The sequence below is a fragment of the Acanthopagrus latus genome, chromosome 17 (genome assembly GCF_904848185.1).
Source record: "Acanthopagrus latus isolate v.2019 chromosome 17, fAcaLat1.1, whole genome shotgun sequence".
Lineage (NCBI taxonomy): Eukaryota > Metazoa > Chordata > Actinopteri > Spariformes > Sparidae > Acanthopagrus > Acanthopagrus latus.
This window is the reverse complement of record NC_051055.1, coordinates 19,210,676-19,230,547: the sequence shown is the minus strand read 5'-3', so window position 1 is coordinate 19,230,547 and position 19,872 is coordinate 19,210,676. Positions and strand designations below refer to the sequence as shown.

Genomic DNA, 19,872 nt, shown 5'->3' with positions numbered 1-19,872 from the left:
GTCAAGTACTCAACTATTTCTTCTTTCTGCTACTTTATACTTCTTCTTCACTGTATTTATTTAATGAATGTAGTTACAAGTTACTTTGTAGATTCAAATTATTCAGTGTTTATAGGGTAATAATTCTGATGTCTTACAATCAGTTGTTGTTGGGACATTGTGAGAGGTTGTTCTATGATGATAAGTTATCTTATCGGTTGACAAAAAAGTCACTGATACCGATAACTGGAAAATGCAGAATATCGGCCCCGATGATCAGCCAGAACAGATAATAGGTCTACCCTTAATCCAAACATAATTAAAGTACAAGAAGTGAAGGTGCTTATCATACAAAATTCCCATTTCAGAATCATATACATTTATGGATCATTATTAATGGTGCATTAATGTTTAAGCATCACTTTAATGCTGCATCTAATAGAGGTCAAGCTAATTAGAAGTACTTTATTCAATGTTAAGACCATGATAATGAATCATCAATAATCAAAAGCTACAAAGAAACTTGTAACAGAAACTGTGATAATATATGTGCTGGTGTAATAAGCACAACGTTTGCCACCACTACAATGTGGTGGAGTAACTCACAACTGTACTCAGAACAGTACTTGAGTAAAGGATTATGTATTATATTTCACCACTGCTGAAACCAAAAGCAACCACATCTTAAGGTGATTTGTCTCTAGTTTCCTCTGCGAAATGTCCAAAGGTTTTTTGAGTCATCAATATTCAAGTTTTAACCTTTATAAATCCTACCTGCAGTGAATGTAGATACACATGTAGGCGCACAAAAGAGCTCATGCCTCAACACACTCACCAAGATGATATCTAAATCCGCTTTATTCTTACATCCAGATATACACCATCATCATTATCATCATCATCATCAACATCATCATCATCATGGTTGTCAAGATCACATCCAACATGATCATCATCAAAATCATAATCAGCACCTTCAACACCACACTCAAGACCATCATTGTGACAGCACTGTCAGCTGTTTTTTTTCTGCTCAAAAGCTAAAGCTGTGATAAATAAAAAATTAAACATTTGGTCCTTTAATATATAGTCTAGGCAACATGGTATCAGGGGTTAAGACAGAAATGCCTTGTTGCTACCCACACGAAACATCAAACATCACTGGAAATGGCGCTGAAACAGTGTCGTAGGGCGACAACGGGAGGAGCAAACTGAACATGAGGCCAACAGCAGCAAAGAGCAAAGTGTCGGGCAAACCGAGAAAAAGGGAGAGAGTCTGTCACCGTCAAAGAAACAGTTAGCTGTGAAATCAGATGAAAGGCGGCGACACAGACAAGAGATGAAAGAACTGAGAGGCTGAGGAGTGAGGAAGCATACAACAGAGACCCACAGAGAGGCACGTATTTACAGTACAGGGAGGAACGGAATCAAGTGAGCCACAGTGCACAGCAGAGGAGTATTGTGCGTCACACAAAAAACACAATTTTACAGAAGTCAGAGTGAACATGTAGGTTTAAAAGTCCTTGTTCAAAAACTAAACACCACACACCTGGGACAACAAAACTACCAGTGGACTGCTCCTAATTATTCAAATTCATATGAGTATCGACTTTACAGTGATTTTTATACTCTATATCCTCATAATTATCATTATTATTATTATTATTATTATTATTACCATGATGAGAAAATATTACACTTTGGTGCAGAATGGGAGGCAAGAGGGAGTTGGAGTTGGAAACCAGGAAGTGACATCACAAATGACTTTCTTCCAAACAGCAAAAGGATTATTGTTTTCTCACATTTTTTTTATTATTATCAAGGCCATTTCCTGTCACATTATGAGCGCCTAAAATATTTCACATGTATTGCTGTTTTCATTGTCAAGAAAATGGAGACTTTTCATATACTGCTTTTTTTTTCTCCTGACTCAGCTATTGCTTCCATCCCGCTTTACTGTTTCCACTTCAGCTCCCCAGCTTGCTCCAACAATCACTAACACAGATATGTATGTATACATTTGGATGTTATTTTAGACTCTACCATTCCCCCTACACACTCCACTCAGCAGACCTGTAAAGTCTTTCTCTTGAGTCAGCTGAGTCACATGAAAACCTGATGTTCTAAGACAATCACATCCTAGAGTGAATGTAAGATGTACCCGTCCACGTGAGATCACTGGATGTGTGGCGCCGATGCTGAAACAACTCGGCCTCCACAGAAGTCAAGCTGTGAGGTTTTCTTCCTCTTCTTTCTTACATGTTGGCAGGAAGTTTGTGTCTCAGTCCCTCTGAGTCTTTTCTGGCAGGTTGCAGCTGAGTGTCCTTTTTCCCACCTTTAGGTGAGGTGGTGTTGGCAGGGGCAGCAGAGTGTGCTGACTGGGCAGGTGTAGTGGTGGATGCCTGAGAGGTCTGGGCAGTGGTAGAGGGTGTGTTGAGTTTTGAAGACTCTCTAGGGGCAGGTATGGTTGTTGGCAGTTGTTTTGCGGGGTGAGAAGAAGAAGAAGAAGATTGGATGCTAGGAGAGGTGGTGGTGGAGGATGAGGGGTTAGTGGAAGATGGCTTCGGGCTTAAACATGCCGATGATGGGGTGGTTGCTGTGGTTGATTTGGTGGGATGACCAGAGCCTGAAACTGGGCTTTGAGTAAAGACCGGATTGGTTTGCTTTACAGGATGAACTGTGAAAGTTACTTTAGGAGGAGAGGTCGTGGTGGGTGGTGTTGGGGAAGGAGATGCAGCTTGAGTTGGGGTTAAAGGCGAGGCTGGTTTTGAGATCTGGCTTGAGGTGGGGCCTCTGGCTGAGCTGGAGACAGAAGGGGTTGGGCTCTGGGATTTACTTTGAGGGGGGACAGATGTGACAGGGATAGGTGAGGAGCTGAGAGTCTGGGTGGGTGTACCAGGTGTGAGCATTGGTGTCTGGGAGGGTGTAGAAGTGTGGGTGCGTGTGGTCTGAGTGGCTGCCGGTATCGGAGGAGGGATTTGGGTTGGGGCAGGACTGGGGCCGGACAGCGGAGAAACAGAAGTAGGTGTGTTGGATGCCTTGGCTCGTGGGCTCTGTGGACGTGGTGGAGAAGTGGAGATGAAGGAAGAAGGTGGAGAGGAGGAGGTGAGAGATGACTTGTAAGTTTGAGGTAGTGGAACAGGGGTTGAAACAGAAGATGGTGGCGGTGTGGAGCAGGGAGATGGAGAAGAAGAGCGAGGGGAGGATGTGGGGATCGGTTTTGGACGGGGAGTCGATGAAAGCGTCAGTGGGTGGGTTCCTGCCGTGGGAGGGGTCGAGCAGGGAGGTGGAGAGGAGGAGCGAGAGGGGGTCATTGGGATTGGTTTGGGACGAGGTGGCTGGGAGAGAATGGGTGTAGAAGAGGAGGGGGTGGGTGCAGGTGATGGGATGGCAGAGGAGAGGGGAGTTTGCTTTGGAGGGGAGGAGGATGGCAAAGAGGCTGCAGGAGGCATGTGTGCAGGTGGAGGTGTGGGTATGGAGGCAGTGTGAGGGGCTGTGGGCTGTGCTTGTGTTTGTGCATTGAATGGTAAATTTGTCACCGGCTGCATTGGAGCATTGGAGGTCAGCATGCCTGCACTGCATCCTCTGGCTAACTGCCCTGCTAGGAAAGGAGCTGCCAACAAATTACCCCCAGAGGCTTTCCGGTGGAGAGGCGGGTGTGGCTGCAATCCTGCCCAAGAGCGGTGAGGCAGAGTGGGCTGTGAGGCTGACAGCAGCCTGGCCTCCTGGGTGAGTCTGCCCAGTGCTGGCAGCCCCTGAGAGCTGTTTCCACCGTGACGTAGTAGAGCTTCTTTTGCTCCCTGTTGACTTGTCATGGAAGCGTTTCCATCTGATGGGGCAGCAGGAGCAGCAGAAGGGTTGGTGGGAGGAACCTTGTGGAGGGGTGGTGTTGATGGCCCTGCACCTGTCGGGGTTCCAAGTGATCCAGCAATGACCGAGGGGTGATCAGCCTGAAGGCGGAGGCTGTAATGAAGAGTCCTTCCTTGTTGGACAGGAGTCGGGACAGAGGAGGCTTGTGTGGGTGGAGTTTTAGCAACAGGGGGCGATGTCACCCCACCAGGAGGGCCCATGGTCGAGGGCGAGGCGGGAAATGGTCCTCTTGGGGACAAACTACCCAAACCACCAAAACCACCCATCCCTCCCATCGCCATCATCCCGATGAGAGAACTCACAGAGGGGCGGAGAGGCTGTAACACAGGAGGGCGAGGAGGAGAGAGAGGGAAAGAGGTGGAGGGAGAAGGAGAGACAAGAGGGGAGGGCAGGAAGAAACCTCCGAGTGCGTGCTGCTGCTGCAGCTGCTGGAGCTGCTGCTGTTGCTGCTGCTGCTGGTGCATGAGGGCGATGGCTACATTACTGGTGGCAGCGGCAGTCTGCAGAGGGGCGTGAACCAGAGGTGCCCAGATGACCGGGCGTGGCCGAGGAGACACCGTGCCACTCCCTCCCATGACCCCGCCTCTTCCCGCAGCGGCCGCCGCAATGGCGTCCTGCATGGCCGGCATGCTGTCGTGTTTGACGATCTGCTGGACCAGGATGCTGTCACAGGAGCCCAAACTGCCCGCTGCCAGGCCTCCTCCGGCTCCTGGACCCCCTCCGCCCCGGCCTCCTCCACGACCCATACTGCCCCCCAGAGATCCACCCTGGGACGACTTCCGCAGGAGCATGGAGTTCTTCCTGCCTGTAGAAACGAAACAGGAGAGAAAATAAGACAATATTTACTAGAAGGACACATTGTCTGCTGAAGAAATAACATCAGAGGTTTTAGCCTCAAGGCTTTTCTGTTCTTCACTGAGAACACTGCTCATCCTTAATTATTTCAGCTTTTCCTCTTTCTGCTTGTTTGCAAAGATGAGCTCTGACCTTTCAGCTGAGTACAAAGTGCCTGAGAAATTTAGCAGAATTAGATGGATAACTGCAAATATTTGGCAAGGTCATTGTAGAACTGAATGCCAAATGCAAAACAACTCAATTGAAGAGAGAGTGAGAGAAATGTATGAAACAATCCAAATATGCAGCTCACCAATACGGTCTAGTCGGTCGACAGCGACAGTTTCGAAGGCACGCCGCATCATCGGGTGTTCCTCCAGCACCTCGTTAAAGCTGTCCACGCTGAGAGAGTACAGACGACAGTATGTGTCTGCACGGACACTGGCTGTCCTCCGTCCACGAGTCAACAAACAGATCTCTACATGTGAGAAGGAGAAAAGAGGGCCGAGAACAGGCGGTGAGAGGGGTTGTGAGATGCATTAACCCTACATTATTTTTACCTCTATAACTTGTGTCACAGCCATAATGTTCTCACCTCCAAAGTAAGACCCGTCGCTCAGCTTGGTTTCCTTGTTGCCGCGGGTCAACACACTCACTCGTCCGTGTTGGATGAAGTACATCTTCCGTCCAACAGTGCCCTCCCGGATGATGAAGTCCATAGGCTGAAACACCTCAAAGCGAAGCTTGGTCAGCACGGCAGTCACAAAGTTGGGATCAGCATTGGCGAACAGGGGCATGTTAGCCACCAGGCTGCGACAGTTGAAGCTGACGATCTCCTACCCAAAGAGAACAGAGAGATGAATGAGGGAGGGGAAAAGTGATAGATCTGCTGGTTGACCGAACATTCGCTTTTTTTAAATGTAGGTGTGTGGGTGTTGTGAATTTATTACCTCTTTAAGCGGCTCACTGAGTTCTCCCAGGATGTTCTCCTCATCAAACATTTTCCCCTGGAAGCGGTGCTCGTAGTACTCGTGGATCTTTTGTCGAACATCTGCAGGAAGCTTGTGGAACGACATGTACTGCTCCACCTGCTTGTACTGCAATAACAGAAACACACACATGCACAGGTCAGAGATCTGCAAACAAATTCAAGTTCAAGTACTCACTTTATGTATACAGGATACTCATCTCAACTGAGTACTCACTCAACACTAATTATAACACTGATTAGTCTGCTGGCTCCGTACCTTTTTGGCATGCATCTTCTTAAAATTACTTCTCTGTGTGAACCCTTCTGAAAGGTGTCTAAGGCTCGATCTAAAATCACTAGCTCGTTCAGTATTCCATGTGTAATAGACAATCAATGATGAGCAATGCTAAGATTTTAGAAACGTATGTATCAGTCATTTTACATTATCACTGACAGGTTTTAATCTTAATTTAATTCAATTTAATTTGAAAGAAATTGCTGTGTAGAGTGGATGTATGTCACACTCTTTCACTCTCCAATTACTGTCAGTAAGTGCACTATATTCTGTTGTAAATAGAGAGTGACACAGCCTATGAGTTGTGAGCAGTTTTCTAAAATGATTTTGCTTACTCAAATGGTTAAATTCAAATATGTTTAAAGGCCTGAAAATAAAAAGAATATTTGAAATATATTTCCAATGAAAATTTCATAATTTGAGGGGACAGGAAAAATATGCCAAAAATAACAAAAAAAACATTTACTGGTGCTAGCTATGCAAAACATAAAATATATAGCAGTGCAATCAGAATAAACTGTTTTTCTTCTTTCTTTGTGTCAACCTTCATACAAGATAGCATCTTTAACTATTACTATATAGGACTTTCTATAAACTATAAGCATGAAAGTATAATCATTAACAATATAGAGTAGTCCTCAGTCATCTGAATGAATAATCTATATTTATATATTATACTTACATTTACATCAAAATATTATTATCATATAATTATATTATTATAACTATTTGACTCTTGGAAGGTGTGGTGAGCCTTTTTTTTTTTACTGACCTTTTATAGACTAAAAGAGGAACTGATCAAAACAACGTACAGCTTTATTCATAATGAAAATGATTGTTAGCTGCAGCCTGAGACATCAATCGACTGAGTCAAGTTCAACGGCTAAACTATAACAAGTATGACAGGAGAGATTGATGCTGCAACAGACAGATGGGCGTCATGTTTCACCTTCTCCTGGTACTGCCGTCGTGAGGAGTCCAGTGACTGGATGAGAGCGGTGGCGTGGCCGATGAACATGGCGTAGCAGGTGGCCCCTACGATCATACTGAGCATGGTGAGCCACACATCAGTCATCCCTTCTGGAGCCTGGGCGCCGTACCCGATACACAACATGTGGCTCATGGCTTTGAACAGTGCATAGGAGTACTGAACGCCCCACGTGTCATTCTGTGAGCCGGAAACAGGCAAAGGGCGGGTGAAAAGAAGTGTTAATTTAAAGGCATTTCAATACTGAACTGTTTTTATTTTCAAGTGAGGTTACAGGAGCATTTTCTGTTCACACCCCGCACCGCTTCAGAAAATACAGCCAAGATCATAACATGTAACAGCAGAGCAATTTAACTGTCAAAACCCACTCTGCTGCTAAAACTGGCGGCTGCAGAGCGAATAAAACCACACACAGACAATAAAAGCCATCATGCATTATTAAATAAGTCTTTAAAAGACTACAAACAAAAGGACCAGTCTCTTTCTGTGTGTGTGTGTGTGTGAGCGCGCCTTTTGTCTTTAAGCTTGTGTGTGAGTCCAATTATACTAAGATGTTAATGGTCCAACGGATGAGGGGACTTTCTCTGGGGAAAATCCCAGCAATTGGCCTGCTTAGCAACAGTCACCCAGCCAACCGCTGAGACATGAGTCAGCTATTCATACAGCTGTGTATCTGTGTGCATTCATCTGCGTCCACGTCCTGCGCGCACGTGACGAGATCTTGCTGCAGGTCCCCAGGCCTGCCACTGTTTGCGTGCGTTCACGCCTCCACCTGATCTCTGCTGAGGCTTTTAATTGGAAAATCGTTTTATTTTTGGTGACGACGGGAGTCAATCTCATCCCAAACGGACGTGTCACTGCATGAGCCAATTAACGCAGACGAGGAGCAAACAACGTCAGATCTGATAAACAGCCTCGCTCTGTACACACACAGATAAACCAAAACCTGAACCTCGCTGCATCCGTCTGAAATAAAGATTGTGCGCACTGTTCAAACAAGCTGAGACCGAGCTTTGCGTGCTTCATCCAGCTCAAACCGAATGTCATGTCCTGTTTTTTTGCTCTCCACACAATGAAATCTTTCACTGAAGCGTATAAAAAAACAAGAACATTCACATAAGTGCAGGCGGCTGGTTAGAGACTCACCACCATCAGGTTCTTGGAAACCCAGCAGTCTGGAGGGAAGTCCTGCAGCATGGGGACCAGGAACTGCAGACAGCCATCCCAGTGGCACAACAGCAGCATCATACCAATCAGGTTGACTATCCTCACCATGGCACTGGCGAGGTCATAGGTCATGTGGAAGATCTGAAGAGGAGCAGAGGAGAGAGGAGGAGGAGGAAAATATGGATGTAAGGAGGTTTAGAAATAATAGATAGAAATAATAGCTCATCTTTATTTTTATTTGTTCTACGATGATTCACAATTAATGGGTAACGATCATTTGTGCATCTGTTCAGATCACGATGATGTGACATTTGATGAGGTCTTTTAGAAAAAAAAAAGATTTCTGACACCTGGACAAATACAGAAGATTTTTTTGAATTTTAATTAGTTCTTACTTTTAATGGTTTTAATTCATGTCTTGTGAACTTTTACTGGTCGGTTGCCGTTTCATCATTTCATTTCATTTTTAAATGTTTCTACCTTTATCTAACCTTTATCTTTACACTATCCATTGTGCAAAGCATTTTATTTTCTTGATTATTTAAGAAAATGTCACTAGAAAACTCTGGTGGGCCACAATAAAACTTATGGTAGCCCCATTTTCAGCAGGCTTGTGCTATATGAAGAAGGTCTCGCTTGGCCGCTCATCTGCACAATATTTTAAAAAGGACTGTAGGATGTTGGATTCTACCCAAAAACATGATATTTCACATATTAATGAGTTTTGAACACCTGCTCTCACGCAAACATCCCCTCGACTCTGATTCCTGGAGTTTCTCACCTCCTCCCACTGGTGGATGTAGCGGATGAGTCTGGACAGGCGGAGCAGTCGAAGCAGGCTCAAGATTTTGGTGAAGCGGACGATGCGCAGCGCCCTGGCTGTCCTGTAGACCTCGGAGTCGAGACTGTCCACCATCAAGAAGATGTAGTCCACAGGGATGGATGACACAAAGTCAACAGTGAACCAGGTCTTCAGGTATTTCTGGCGGATCGCCCTGAGCGAGAGGAGGATGGCACACCAGTGACATTCATGATTTGGCAGTCAAGCTGTGTGGACGCGATTGCAACATTTGGTTGGCCCAAAAACGATTCTCATCAATATTCAGCAGGAACAGGACTGGAGAGTGAACAAAGCTGTGACACTGGCTGCTCGTCAGCTTTTCACATCTCACACATGGTTTGTTTGAACACAAACCCAGCAGATGGCCAAAAGAGCACATTTGAATGTGAGGTGACAGAGCTGCTGAATTGATATTCAAGACCCTGCACACACACAGTTACCACCTTTGACATACAAAACTGAAACACAATGCACAATGCTTCTACTGACCTGGGGTCCAGCAATATCTCAGTGTTGTCTTCCTTGATGATGCCGGTCCTGAAGTTGAGAACAAGGTCGACCATGAAGAGAGTGTCTGACACCACGTTGAAGATGATCCACGAGGGAGTGTTCTCTTCTCTGAAGAAAGTGATGCCCACTGGAAGGACGATTAAGTTCCCCATCATCAACATTAACATCAACAGGTCCCAGTAGAATCTAGACAGAGAGCAACAGTTTGTTCAGTTGGGATGTGACAGTAAAACGTATCTGGTATCATCCAAATTTCTCTTGTCTTATGTTTCTTGAATGTACATATTTGCTCGTAGCTTGCTCTTTTTCTGTTTTTAGAGGACATTTAGATAAAATGCAGGTGTAAATACAATACAATTATGGATGACTGATTTCCTGTTACCCTCGGTGTTGCTGGCTTATTGTCATCCGATGTGTCCAAAATCAATCGTACGTGCTTTTTTTCTTTTTTTTCTTGGAAGCATTTTCACATTGAAAAAGTGACAAAATGCCAAGCAAAATGGCAAAGCTGCTCACTGTTATGAAAAATTAAACAAATTGTGAGTGATAGTGGAACAGCTCCAGAGAAATATTGGAAAGCAAAACGAGGGAACAGCCCAAAATCAAAAAACACACATTTTTCATCTACCTGTAGTACTATTTATCCATCTATTATTTATCAGTTCAACTCATCCATGAGTAGATACATGCTTTCTTTTGCACGGTGATATGGCTGACAAGTTTAGTTGTTATATAAAGAAAAACAAATGTATTTAATTTTTTCTGGGTTGAACTGACCCTTTAAATCTTACAGAAATACTTTTTTATTAGGTTTAATTGGCGGAAACATTCAAGTCTAACATCACGCATATTGTATTATTTCCTGTTAATAAAATGGTAAAGTATACTGATTTATTAGTATACTAACTTCAAAACACGATCGTGTTATTACTTTATAATCGTCAAAATATGCTTTTGTTTCTTAAAATGGCACAAAAACTGCTACAGTGGAAATTTTATATTGTACATTTTGTTAAGAAACAAATATTTTTGTAGCATCACAGACAATTTTTTTTTTTTTGCAGTGAACAGCCTTTTTTAGTCACAAACACTAAGGTAATCAAAAATCATAAAGCCCCCTGCATAGAAGATAAATAAATGGTGGCCACCTCCCTGCTGTCATTTAGTGGGCGGGCCACGCCTTCAGCACTCATGGCAGCTTCAGTAATAAGTGGAGAAATGCAGGCTCCCCCTTGTGGCAATTCAAAATAAATCAGGAAATCCATGCAGGACTGTACGTTACGGAGCTAGACGCCTTTTTCAAGTGAATCCTGTGAGAATATTTACCATTTTCCCATTAGGCTGACCAGGTGTCCCTGCACAGCACTTTTATCCTTAGTCCCACATCCCACACACTGAGACACTGTCCTATAATTCAATTTCACCGCAGGAGAGACTCTTTTCTAATATCTGGCTTTTATCCAGTTCCAGGGGTGGCTATTGTCACAAGGATGTTTTCGATGTCAATCAAACAATGCATTCTTGTTTAAAGTGTGGAGTAATGTGTCCCTATGTGACCCCAAACAAGATGTAGATTGAATATGATGGAAACTAACACACACACACAAAAAAAGGAAAAAGCAGCTTCAACAAAGAGCCATGACAGCAGCGGATGATAAGGTAGTGCCACAATGTGCAGCACTCTCAATCATTCAAGTAAGCTCTTACTGGTCATTTTTTCAGACTCCAGATGTGTTTGTACAAAAGAAGCCCGCTGCTGAACCAACAAGATTTTTTTCACTTCGAGGAGCGAATGGTTCATTTTTTGTAGTTAACAAAACATAATATAAAAATTCCCAAAATAACATGATTTGGTTTTTGATCTGTTCACTCTTTATCCTGATAATGGAAAATCACTACATCAACAGTCACCATCACGTCACTTTATACAGTATACAGTTGATTTGTAGTATGGATTTGGGATACTTGAATACAACAGAGCCATCATTAATGTCAATACCAACACCTAGACTTTCCCCACTATGACTGCTGTGAAAAATTCAAGATTGATCAGCTGTGCTCTAAAGAATGTTCTGTTCAACGTCTTTGTCGTCAGTTTGGCAAACTATGTTTTTCGGCTGAAAAACACTATGAATGTTAACAAATAAACTGTACAAAGACACACCGTGTTAAGTTTTTTTTTTCATGTTGGCAAGTAGCTGTGTAATAAGCAGGATAAAGTATAGAACAGCGGTCATTATCGGGAAAATAAGTCCCTTCAGGGTGACACATACTAAAGCTTTATAAACGATTTTACCCTCCACATTAATGCTGATTTAAGTTACTTGAAAAAATTAAAAGAGTGTGTATAATCTAATCTTTCTCTTTTACTGCTGCGAGCTAAAGAGGATGTGTTCAACATGCAGATCTAAAGAGGTTTGTGATTTAGCGTCACGTAGAGAGAGTGACAGACTGATCCGAAATAGAATACTTCGCAGAGGGCGAGATATCCTGACTTTGAGACTCTAGTATAAGTCAAGCACCATAAATCCTACAAATCCTACAATACACCTGGAAGTGTCTTTTAATTAGAGCCATCCCTGCCTGGTAATTGCCCTCATCCTTCAAACTCCAGCTCACCAGGCCACTGCAATAACCCTAAAAAGCATTAAACTGCTGTTTTTACAGTCTGAGTCATATTCTCCATATCTCCGCGGAGTGGCCCTTTAAAGGACAATTCTGACAGATTTGGGTGTGCAAACACTCTTCAGAAATGATAGTCTCTCTCTTCACCATCCTTTATTTCAGTTAATCCTGTAATAAATGATATCCTCATATATATTCTTATGTTAAATGATTCCTATATATAGTCTCGTGTTTGTGACGGAGTATAAAAACTCTGGTAAAAAAAAAAAATACCTTGGCAACATAAAGTACGTCTTTTATCTGTCCTATCAAATGAGGCAGAACAGAATTGAATTGAGACGGAGAGACAGACAAAGAGCGAGGAAAATGATCAGTAACCTTGAGGGGCCTCACCAATCTGTATCTCATGCCGGAGGGTATTGCCAGATGACGTATGGTCTTCCGCATAGAAATACGGGAAATCAGTCACATCACTGGGACGTTGCAAGTGATTAAAGTATGACAGAAGAGGCGATGCAATCATCTGGAGATGAGTCCTGTCATCTTTGTGTCTTCCTCTTCCTAATCCCTCTATCCATCACCTTAACTACATATGAATGACTCACTTCTTCCTCTCTTTCTCTCTCCACACACACACACACACACACACACACACACGCACTCGCTCTCTCTGGGAGAAAGTATACTCAAAGCTCTGTGGTCGATCGCTATTGAGTGCTAATTTAGTAACACAACCTCATGGTGTGATGCTACTGCGAGACTGATGAAGATTAAGTATGAGTCATCACTCTGCTACAAACACACACACACACACACACACTCCTCTCTGACTTTGCCACTTATACTGACAGATGTATCACTTCATAATCACTGGCAATAAATACAGGGATTATTAACAGCAACACAGACACAGCGGTTCTGTAGCTGCTGCGACGAGGCCGGAGATTTATTCCTGACCTTGAGGACAACATTTGTTAACTCTGATCACAGGGAACAATTTCTGTAAATCACATCAAACCATCCTGTAGCTGTCAGTTCTATTCATATACAAAATATTGTCCTGACTCCAGCTCTTTCTATTCCATGTTCTGATGGAGGACACGACCAGACAGAGCTTCCTGAGCAGCAAAATGTGATGACGCATAGACATTTCTCTTGCTGTTGTACTACAGTTAAATTAACAGTCTATTTAAGGATAAGTTGGCCCCAAAAGGAAGTTTCAGTAAAAATCTACTCCCCCTCAGTTTTGTAATCCACAAAAGCTTCACGGCAAAACAGATGAAGTAGTTGGGGACTTGTTTTAAAAGAACCATCAAATGGTTCAGTACAATAAAATACAAGTCTCTGGAAGCCCGAAGATCCCAAACTAACATGAAAAGACGTTATTTATACCATTGACGCAAAGGTCAAGCTGGTGCACCCTCTTCAGACGGTCGCTTGCTAAGGCTTTTAGATTAGCAGCTACAGTGAAGATTTTCTTCCAAATCAGTTTGGGATCTCAGGGCGTCTCCTCCCCATCTCCCTCAGTTGTTTTGGGGAAAACTGCCACGCTGTTTTGCTGTGAAACTTCAGAAATGTTTTGCAGAATCGTTACAACCAGGGCCAAGGGGAAACCCTGTGGTGCAACATGGAAATGAGACTCCCTCCTCCCATCTCCCAACCAACAGCAAGGTATTTTAAAAGGCTTCGTTTGATAGCTAAACACAAAAAGATGAGCTGGCAGTCTGGCTGGATGCAGCCACACTGGGAGGAGACTGCCTTTAAACCACAGCATGGAGGCTGGAACCAATCAGCTCCCTGGGACAACCTGCACACTCGGGCATAGTTCAGTCAATCAGCCAAACTCACCTGCGGCCAATCACACTCACACACTCACACACTCACATGCAGGTAACACAGTGAGATCAGAGAAAATTGCACATTGATTGGTAGAAGACAGAAGTGTTAATACGAACTGCAGGGTCGTAGCAGGAATACAAAACTTCACCTGACTTTACATCAGTATGGGGGCGAGTAGATGATGACATGTTTTGGGTGAACTTGCAATTGGCTGATCAACAGAGAGCTCATCTGCAACAGTTTTGATAACAGATTAAGCACTTTGAATTGCCAAAAATAAAGAATAAATTAAAAAAACTATGCTGGTTTCCATATGGACTGAACCATTTGGTTTTATGGACAAAACTGATTATTCGATCAGTCTAATAAAGAATCAAGAGATTTATCAGTAATAAAAAAAATTGTATTTTACTTTTTTACATTTTAGAGTTACTTGTACTTTATGCTTATATATTATTTGCACTTATAATTACACTATGTTACATTTAAGAGGGGCTTTTTGTGGTTGTTTTGCTGTAGTTGTGTGCTTACATCATCTCCAATGTTTCCTACGATGTCCAAACCCAGAGAAATCCACAATTTTAATGGCCTGTTCATCTGGCTGCCTGTCACTACAACCAGGAAGGAATGTGACTCAGTCAATGTGACTCCACATTAATGTGAGTAAAGCTTTCTGCTGTCAGATAGATTTGCATCATCAATGGTCATTATTTAACAGTGAAGACAACAACTCCCATGATCCCGCGCCACTTCATGACATCATCACACTGTGTCTTTTGTTTAGTTTGCTGTGAGAGGCCGCTAGCAGCAGAAAATACATATGGTGCATTTAAGCAGCACTTCAAATAACATGACACGACTTGTAATGGTTGTGCTTTTACTTCACATCTGCACTGATGCTTTTACTTCACTGCCCTGGAAACTGTTGCACATGATCCTCCAGGAGACCAAAACCATATACGATATTTGTTCTCCCCACCTGTCTGTACCACAGACAGTGCTTTGCATCTGAAGTCCTTTCAGATGGCGTGCACAGATTTAAATGATCGATAGCATGCAGCGATGATGTTTTAACCTTGCGTAGTAACTCAGTAGATGACATCGAACACGTCAATGCACATTCATCAGCCTCTGTGTGCCAGATTCCGCTGTAGTCGGGTGGCAGTCGGGTGGAGCTCAAAGGAACGAGAGCAACCAAACAGACAAGAGAAGACATCAGATCCAACCTGAGAACGATGTGACGGTTTGTCGTGTTGGGCTAAATACCTGACGAGGCCTGGCTTCTGATCTCCTAGGTGTGGACTGACGCAACACTGGTGTAGTGTGTGTTTCATGCAGGTATACATGCACGCGCACTAGTGTGTACTCACAGTGCCCAAACACACACACTTGTGCACAGAGATAGGAATAGCAAATGCAATCAAAGCTTCTCCTCAGCCTCATCAGTATGCCATTTTGAACACGAACAGGTGCCGGAGGAGAACTGACCTGCATCCACCTGCTCAGCTGTCGTCAAACCAAACACTAATTCTACTGTAATTGAGGCCAAGTGTCTCCGGAGCGTCCTCTGATTGGCTCCCTCTTCGCGGATGGCCAGATGTCACTTCTGAGCAAGTTACCTCCTATCATTCTGCCGCTCAGACAGAAAAACCGGCACAACAGCAAACTGCTTATTATATAATGAATCTCTGTCGCTATATGTGCGATGCCACCAACCATGCTTCATCCGTGTTGACAGCCAGTTTTCATCACCTCATCACCACTTTGCACGCCTCTTTGAGAATCACCGTCACCTCTCGTTATGTATTCTTATAGGTGCAGCAGCAACACATCTTTTCTTAATGAGGTGGAGGGCGAGAGGGCTTATCAGGAGACTCAATAAAGAGGGACCACACACACACACACACACACACACACACACACACACACACACACAGGCTCTTGTGGTCAAGGTCGATCCTGGGGAATAAAGGGGCTTTGAAAGTAATTTGTCTGTCCTTCTCTCCCTCACAAACTTCCCCTTCAGACTACAGGTGCTTAACGGAAAAAGTTAGATGACTGAATTATGCATTGCGCACACTCAACTTGCATAATTCAAGGAAGACATACATAATTGATCCTAATCCAATTGTGATTCTCGGACAGGATAATTAGACATCATTAGATATCTTGCGCGAATATCAATAAAGCGCGGGAGGAAACGGGGCGGCAGAGATTCCATTCACCTCCATCCACACCTCTTCATCTGGCCCTCCCTCCTCCTCATCCTCCACCTCCACCCCTCAATGACCTCATTCGCCGTATCTCCTGCGAGCATAAGCAGCGCTCGTGAGTGGTCATCAAATTGACAGACAATACTAAACGAGTCTGCGAGTGTGTGTGTGTGTGTGTGTGTGTGTGTGTGTGTGTGTGTGCGCGCGCGTGTGTGTGTGCCTGTCTGTGTGTCTGATGAGACAAAAGTGGGCCAGGAGCCTTGGGGATCAAGTCATCCATTGTTGCTGCAGTGTGTCTGGAGATGATGAATGCTGCAAGAAGCGTGTGTGTCCAAGGCTGCTTGGCATGCCTGTCTGTAAATATTGTGACACACTGAAAGTATTCTGCGCTCACCTCCATTCAAAAAAACCAAAGCCAGAGAGACACGTCCAACAAAAGTTACTACAAGGTGTGTCATGGCTCAGAGCCACCAGCAGGGAGTGCTGTGCTGGGTTCATCCACTGTTCACACCAAAACACACTTAACATTTTACCTAATTGACATGGAAGGCGTCTCCTGCTGCCTGAGCACCTCTTGGCTAAATCTGTCCTCTTAATTTGCATCTCCTCACCTCTGCCCCTCTCTAAATGTGAAACGATTCCTTCTGAAAACTGGCAGACTGCAAATAGTATTTATCTGCCTCCATTTTTTCTTACAAACGGAGATCCGCTATCGCTGCATGGTGCCTCTCCTGGAGGCCTCGTCACTTACACACTGCCCTTTCCATAAACACCTCTCCCTCTGCGTTCATCGTTCCTCCAAGGACACTTCCTCCGCTCCCGTTATCATTCTGTCTTTTAGCCTTTCTCCCTCCAGAGACATCCCCTCCAACCCTCCCATACATTTCTGTTGTGTGCCTAGTAATATATATTTAGCCTCCTGCATGCCTCTCTCTCCTCCCAGTTGTCCTCCTCCCCGGTTCCCCTGTTGGCGACTGAAGCAGCAGCTGAATGTACGATCTGTTTGTCTTCCCCTGTCCCTTCCTCCTCCTAAAGTGTCCATCATTGTGCTTCAAGTGTGCTCACAGAAGTGAGCACGCTCCCAACTTGCTTTGATCCTCATTTCCACCAAAAGAACATTGTGTGTCTTTAATGTGCTACAAGTGGCTTTTATTTTACAAACCGAGTGTGCGTGTGTGTGTGTGTGTGTGTGTGTGTGTGTGTATTGACTCCATACCTGAAGTCACTGTAGGGGTGTATGATCCACGCCCCGGCTGATTTCAGTCTTTCCTGCTCCAGCGCCACAGCCTTGTGGGATCCAAACATCCTCAGGCTGAACTTGTTGACCCCCGGCTGCAGCATGGCCCCAAACTGTCTCTGGATGAAGGTGCTCTGGTTGGAGGTGCTGTAGTCCTCCCCATCCAGCCCCATGCCGAACCCGCCCAGTCCAGACTGACCCATCATCTCAGGCGTCCCTGCGGTGGTGTTGCAGGCTGTGGTGGTGGTGGTCTCCAGGCCGGTGGCCACCACCATCACTCCGGTCCCAGTGGAGGAGGTGGAGGTCAGGGCAGCGCGGGATGCGGCGAAGCCCACTGAGCGTGGAGGAGCCGGGTGGGCTGTTGAGGAGGTGGAGGAGGGCGGAGGAGGCGGCAGGGGCACTGGGGTGGTTGGGGTGCCTGCTGTGCGGAAGGGGAGTCCGTCCCTGGTGGAGGAGCTCATGATGGAGAGGCGGCGGCCGCGCCCACTTAAGGAGGTGCTGTCTGCCCCGAAGGAGCCCCTCTCCCCCTCCAGCGAGGCCTGGGACAGCCTGTAGCCCGGGGAGGGCAGGCTGCCCTTACTGCGCCGCTTTGAGTCCCCTCCGTTACGCCTGGGGAGGCTGTCACCCCCAGACCCCCCTGTGCTACTGGGGGTGCCCACACCTCCAGCCACCCCATCCATCCCAACTCGGGGAGGAGGAGGAGGGTGAGGGGAGGATGAATATAACCTGTAACTCCCACCTCCTCACGAAAACTATTGTTTAGTGTGGTCAAGCTGAATAGATCACATAGGTGAGAGTGTCAATGTCAGTTTGAATGTTGAATTGAAGAAGCTACAGAGGAGTGGTCTGAGTGTCTCCAGTCATTCTGCTGGAGCCGACAGCTCACACCTCCGCCCTCTCTCCGCCGGTGTGGCCATGCTTACCTCAGTGCCCTTGGAAGGAGCTCCATCCAGACGTTGAATCCTCCACCCTGCCGGTGTGACGCCAGCAGCCCCACTTTTCCTCCTTTCTTTCGTTTGTCCTTACAGATGTTTCTCTGTCATTCCTCCTTCCTCGTCCTTGAAACGCTGCTCTCCCCCCGAGGCCCTCCCTCTCCTCTCCACAGCCGCCCTCAACGCTCCGACGCCGGTCATGTTGGCACCAGATTCCCGGTCATTTGTAGATAACGGAGCTGGTCGCTCATTGGCCGTCGGTGTCCACTCCGTGGAGCCTTTATGTGTCCAGGGCTGCTGCTCACCCAGTTTTGCTATTTTCTACATATATCATTATGCAAGAGCTGATGTGAGCGGTAAGGTGGCAGAGAGGAGGGGGACATTCATCCGCGGATGAATGACAAGGACACTTGATCCTCTGTCAGGAGGGATGCCTTGTTAATGGACATAAGGGACGCACATAAAAGGCGCTCACACACCGAGGCGCACTGATTCATGGTGACACGCACACAGACGAACACGCCGACAGGGACACACGAGACAGCGGAAACAGAGCCTGTTTACCCCAAATCTAGCCCATGATTTCCCGGAATCGGCAGCACGCTGTCATTTTCAGTATCCGAGCGGAAAATCACTCATGATGGAAGGCGCGCCTGGCTGTGACCGAGGCGCTCAGACAGCCGGAGGAGAGGAGAGGAAGCTCCACAGCGGGGCTGTTTCGTGAAGCTGATGCCGGAATTAACTTGGTCAGGTGTTCAGGAGTCTGACGCCCGAAATCTTGAGCTCTCTCATCAGCAGCCGCTGCCTTCTCCTCCACTTCTGCCCACTTCCAATGACATTGTGTCCAAACGGCGGGGTCCTCTCCTTCTGTATGGCACCGAGGACGGCTGAGCAGCTCTTTGTTTCAACAGCAGCTCCTCCTTTGAAAAAAAAAAAAAAAAAAAGAATAAATAAATAAATAAATAAAACAACTTGTTGAGCCTTTACGGTGGCCGCTCATTCACAGACTGGAGTTTATAGATAAAATTCGCTTGCCAGTCTGACTCGACACGTCCACAGTGGCGCGCGGCGCACGCAAATGAAATATTAAATAAATAAAGTCGCATATAAAGGTCTGGATCTAATCGGCCTGTTGCCATAGCATCCGCATCCCCATCATCCGTCCCCCAAGGCCGCATGCCCGGCCGGCGCAAGACGCACGCATGCCTCGCAGGTACAGGTCGCGCGTCATCCTCTCTCACCAGCAAAGCGTGATGGAGAGAGGGATTATGAAATCGTGTTCAAACCACCGGGAAAAAGGCAAGATAACATACAAAAGCTGTCAAGTCCAAAGTAGGCTGGTGATGAGGATGAAGCTCGGGTATCTTAATGGTGATTTATCGCCAAATAGATTATAATATTCTGTCACTCTGGGCGGATTTTTTAAAAAGCAGTTCATTTAATATGACAGACAAGATTTCTGTAAATATCTGTCACCTGTTGAGAGCCGAGTGCTCTCCAGTACAGAGAGAGCTGTATACTTAGTAGTCTTAATAGTCTGCACACTTAACTGTACTGGTATACAGATGTGGC

At 45.4% G+C, this 19,872-nt stretch overlaps 1 protein-coding gene across 5 annotated transcripts; it reads right to left on the bottom strand.

The window, feature by feature from the left end:
- Positions 1-1,410: 1,410 nt before the first annotated feature.
- Positions 1,411-19,821, bottom strand: LOC119005634 (potassium/sodium hyperpolarization-activated cyclic nucleotide-gated channel 3). Of its 5 annotated transcripts, none has more exons than XM_037073422.1 (9): positions 17,348-19,821; positions 9,434-9,640; positions 8,885-9,098; positions 8,083-8,244; positions 6,898-7,116; positions 5,634-5,780; positions 5,279-5,519; positions 4,997-5,161; positions 1,411-4,654 (listed from the first exon to the last, which is right to left on the bottom strand). In XM_037073422.1, the coding sequence occupies exons 1-9, from the start codon at positions 18,046-18,048 to the stop codon at positions 2,235-2,237; spliced, it is 4,476 nt and encodes a 1,491-aa protein (XP_036929317.1). In that variant the 5' UTR covers positions 18,049-19,821; the 3' UTR covers positions 1,411-2,234. The 5 variants fall into 5 exon arrangements, with proteins under 5 accessions (XP_036929317.1, XP_036929321.1, XP_036929320.1 ...); XM_037073426.1 differs by lacking the exon at positions 17,348-19,821 and adding an exon at positions 15,407-15,641; XM_037073425.1 differs by lacking the exon at positions 17,348-19,821 and adding an exon at positions 15,289-15,402.
- Between the last annotated feature and the right edge of the window lie 51 nt (positions 19,822-19,872).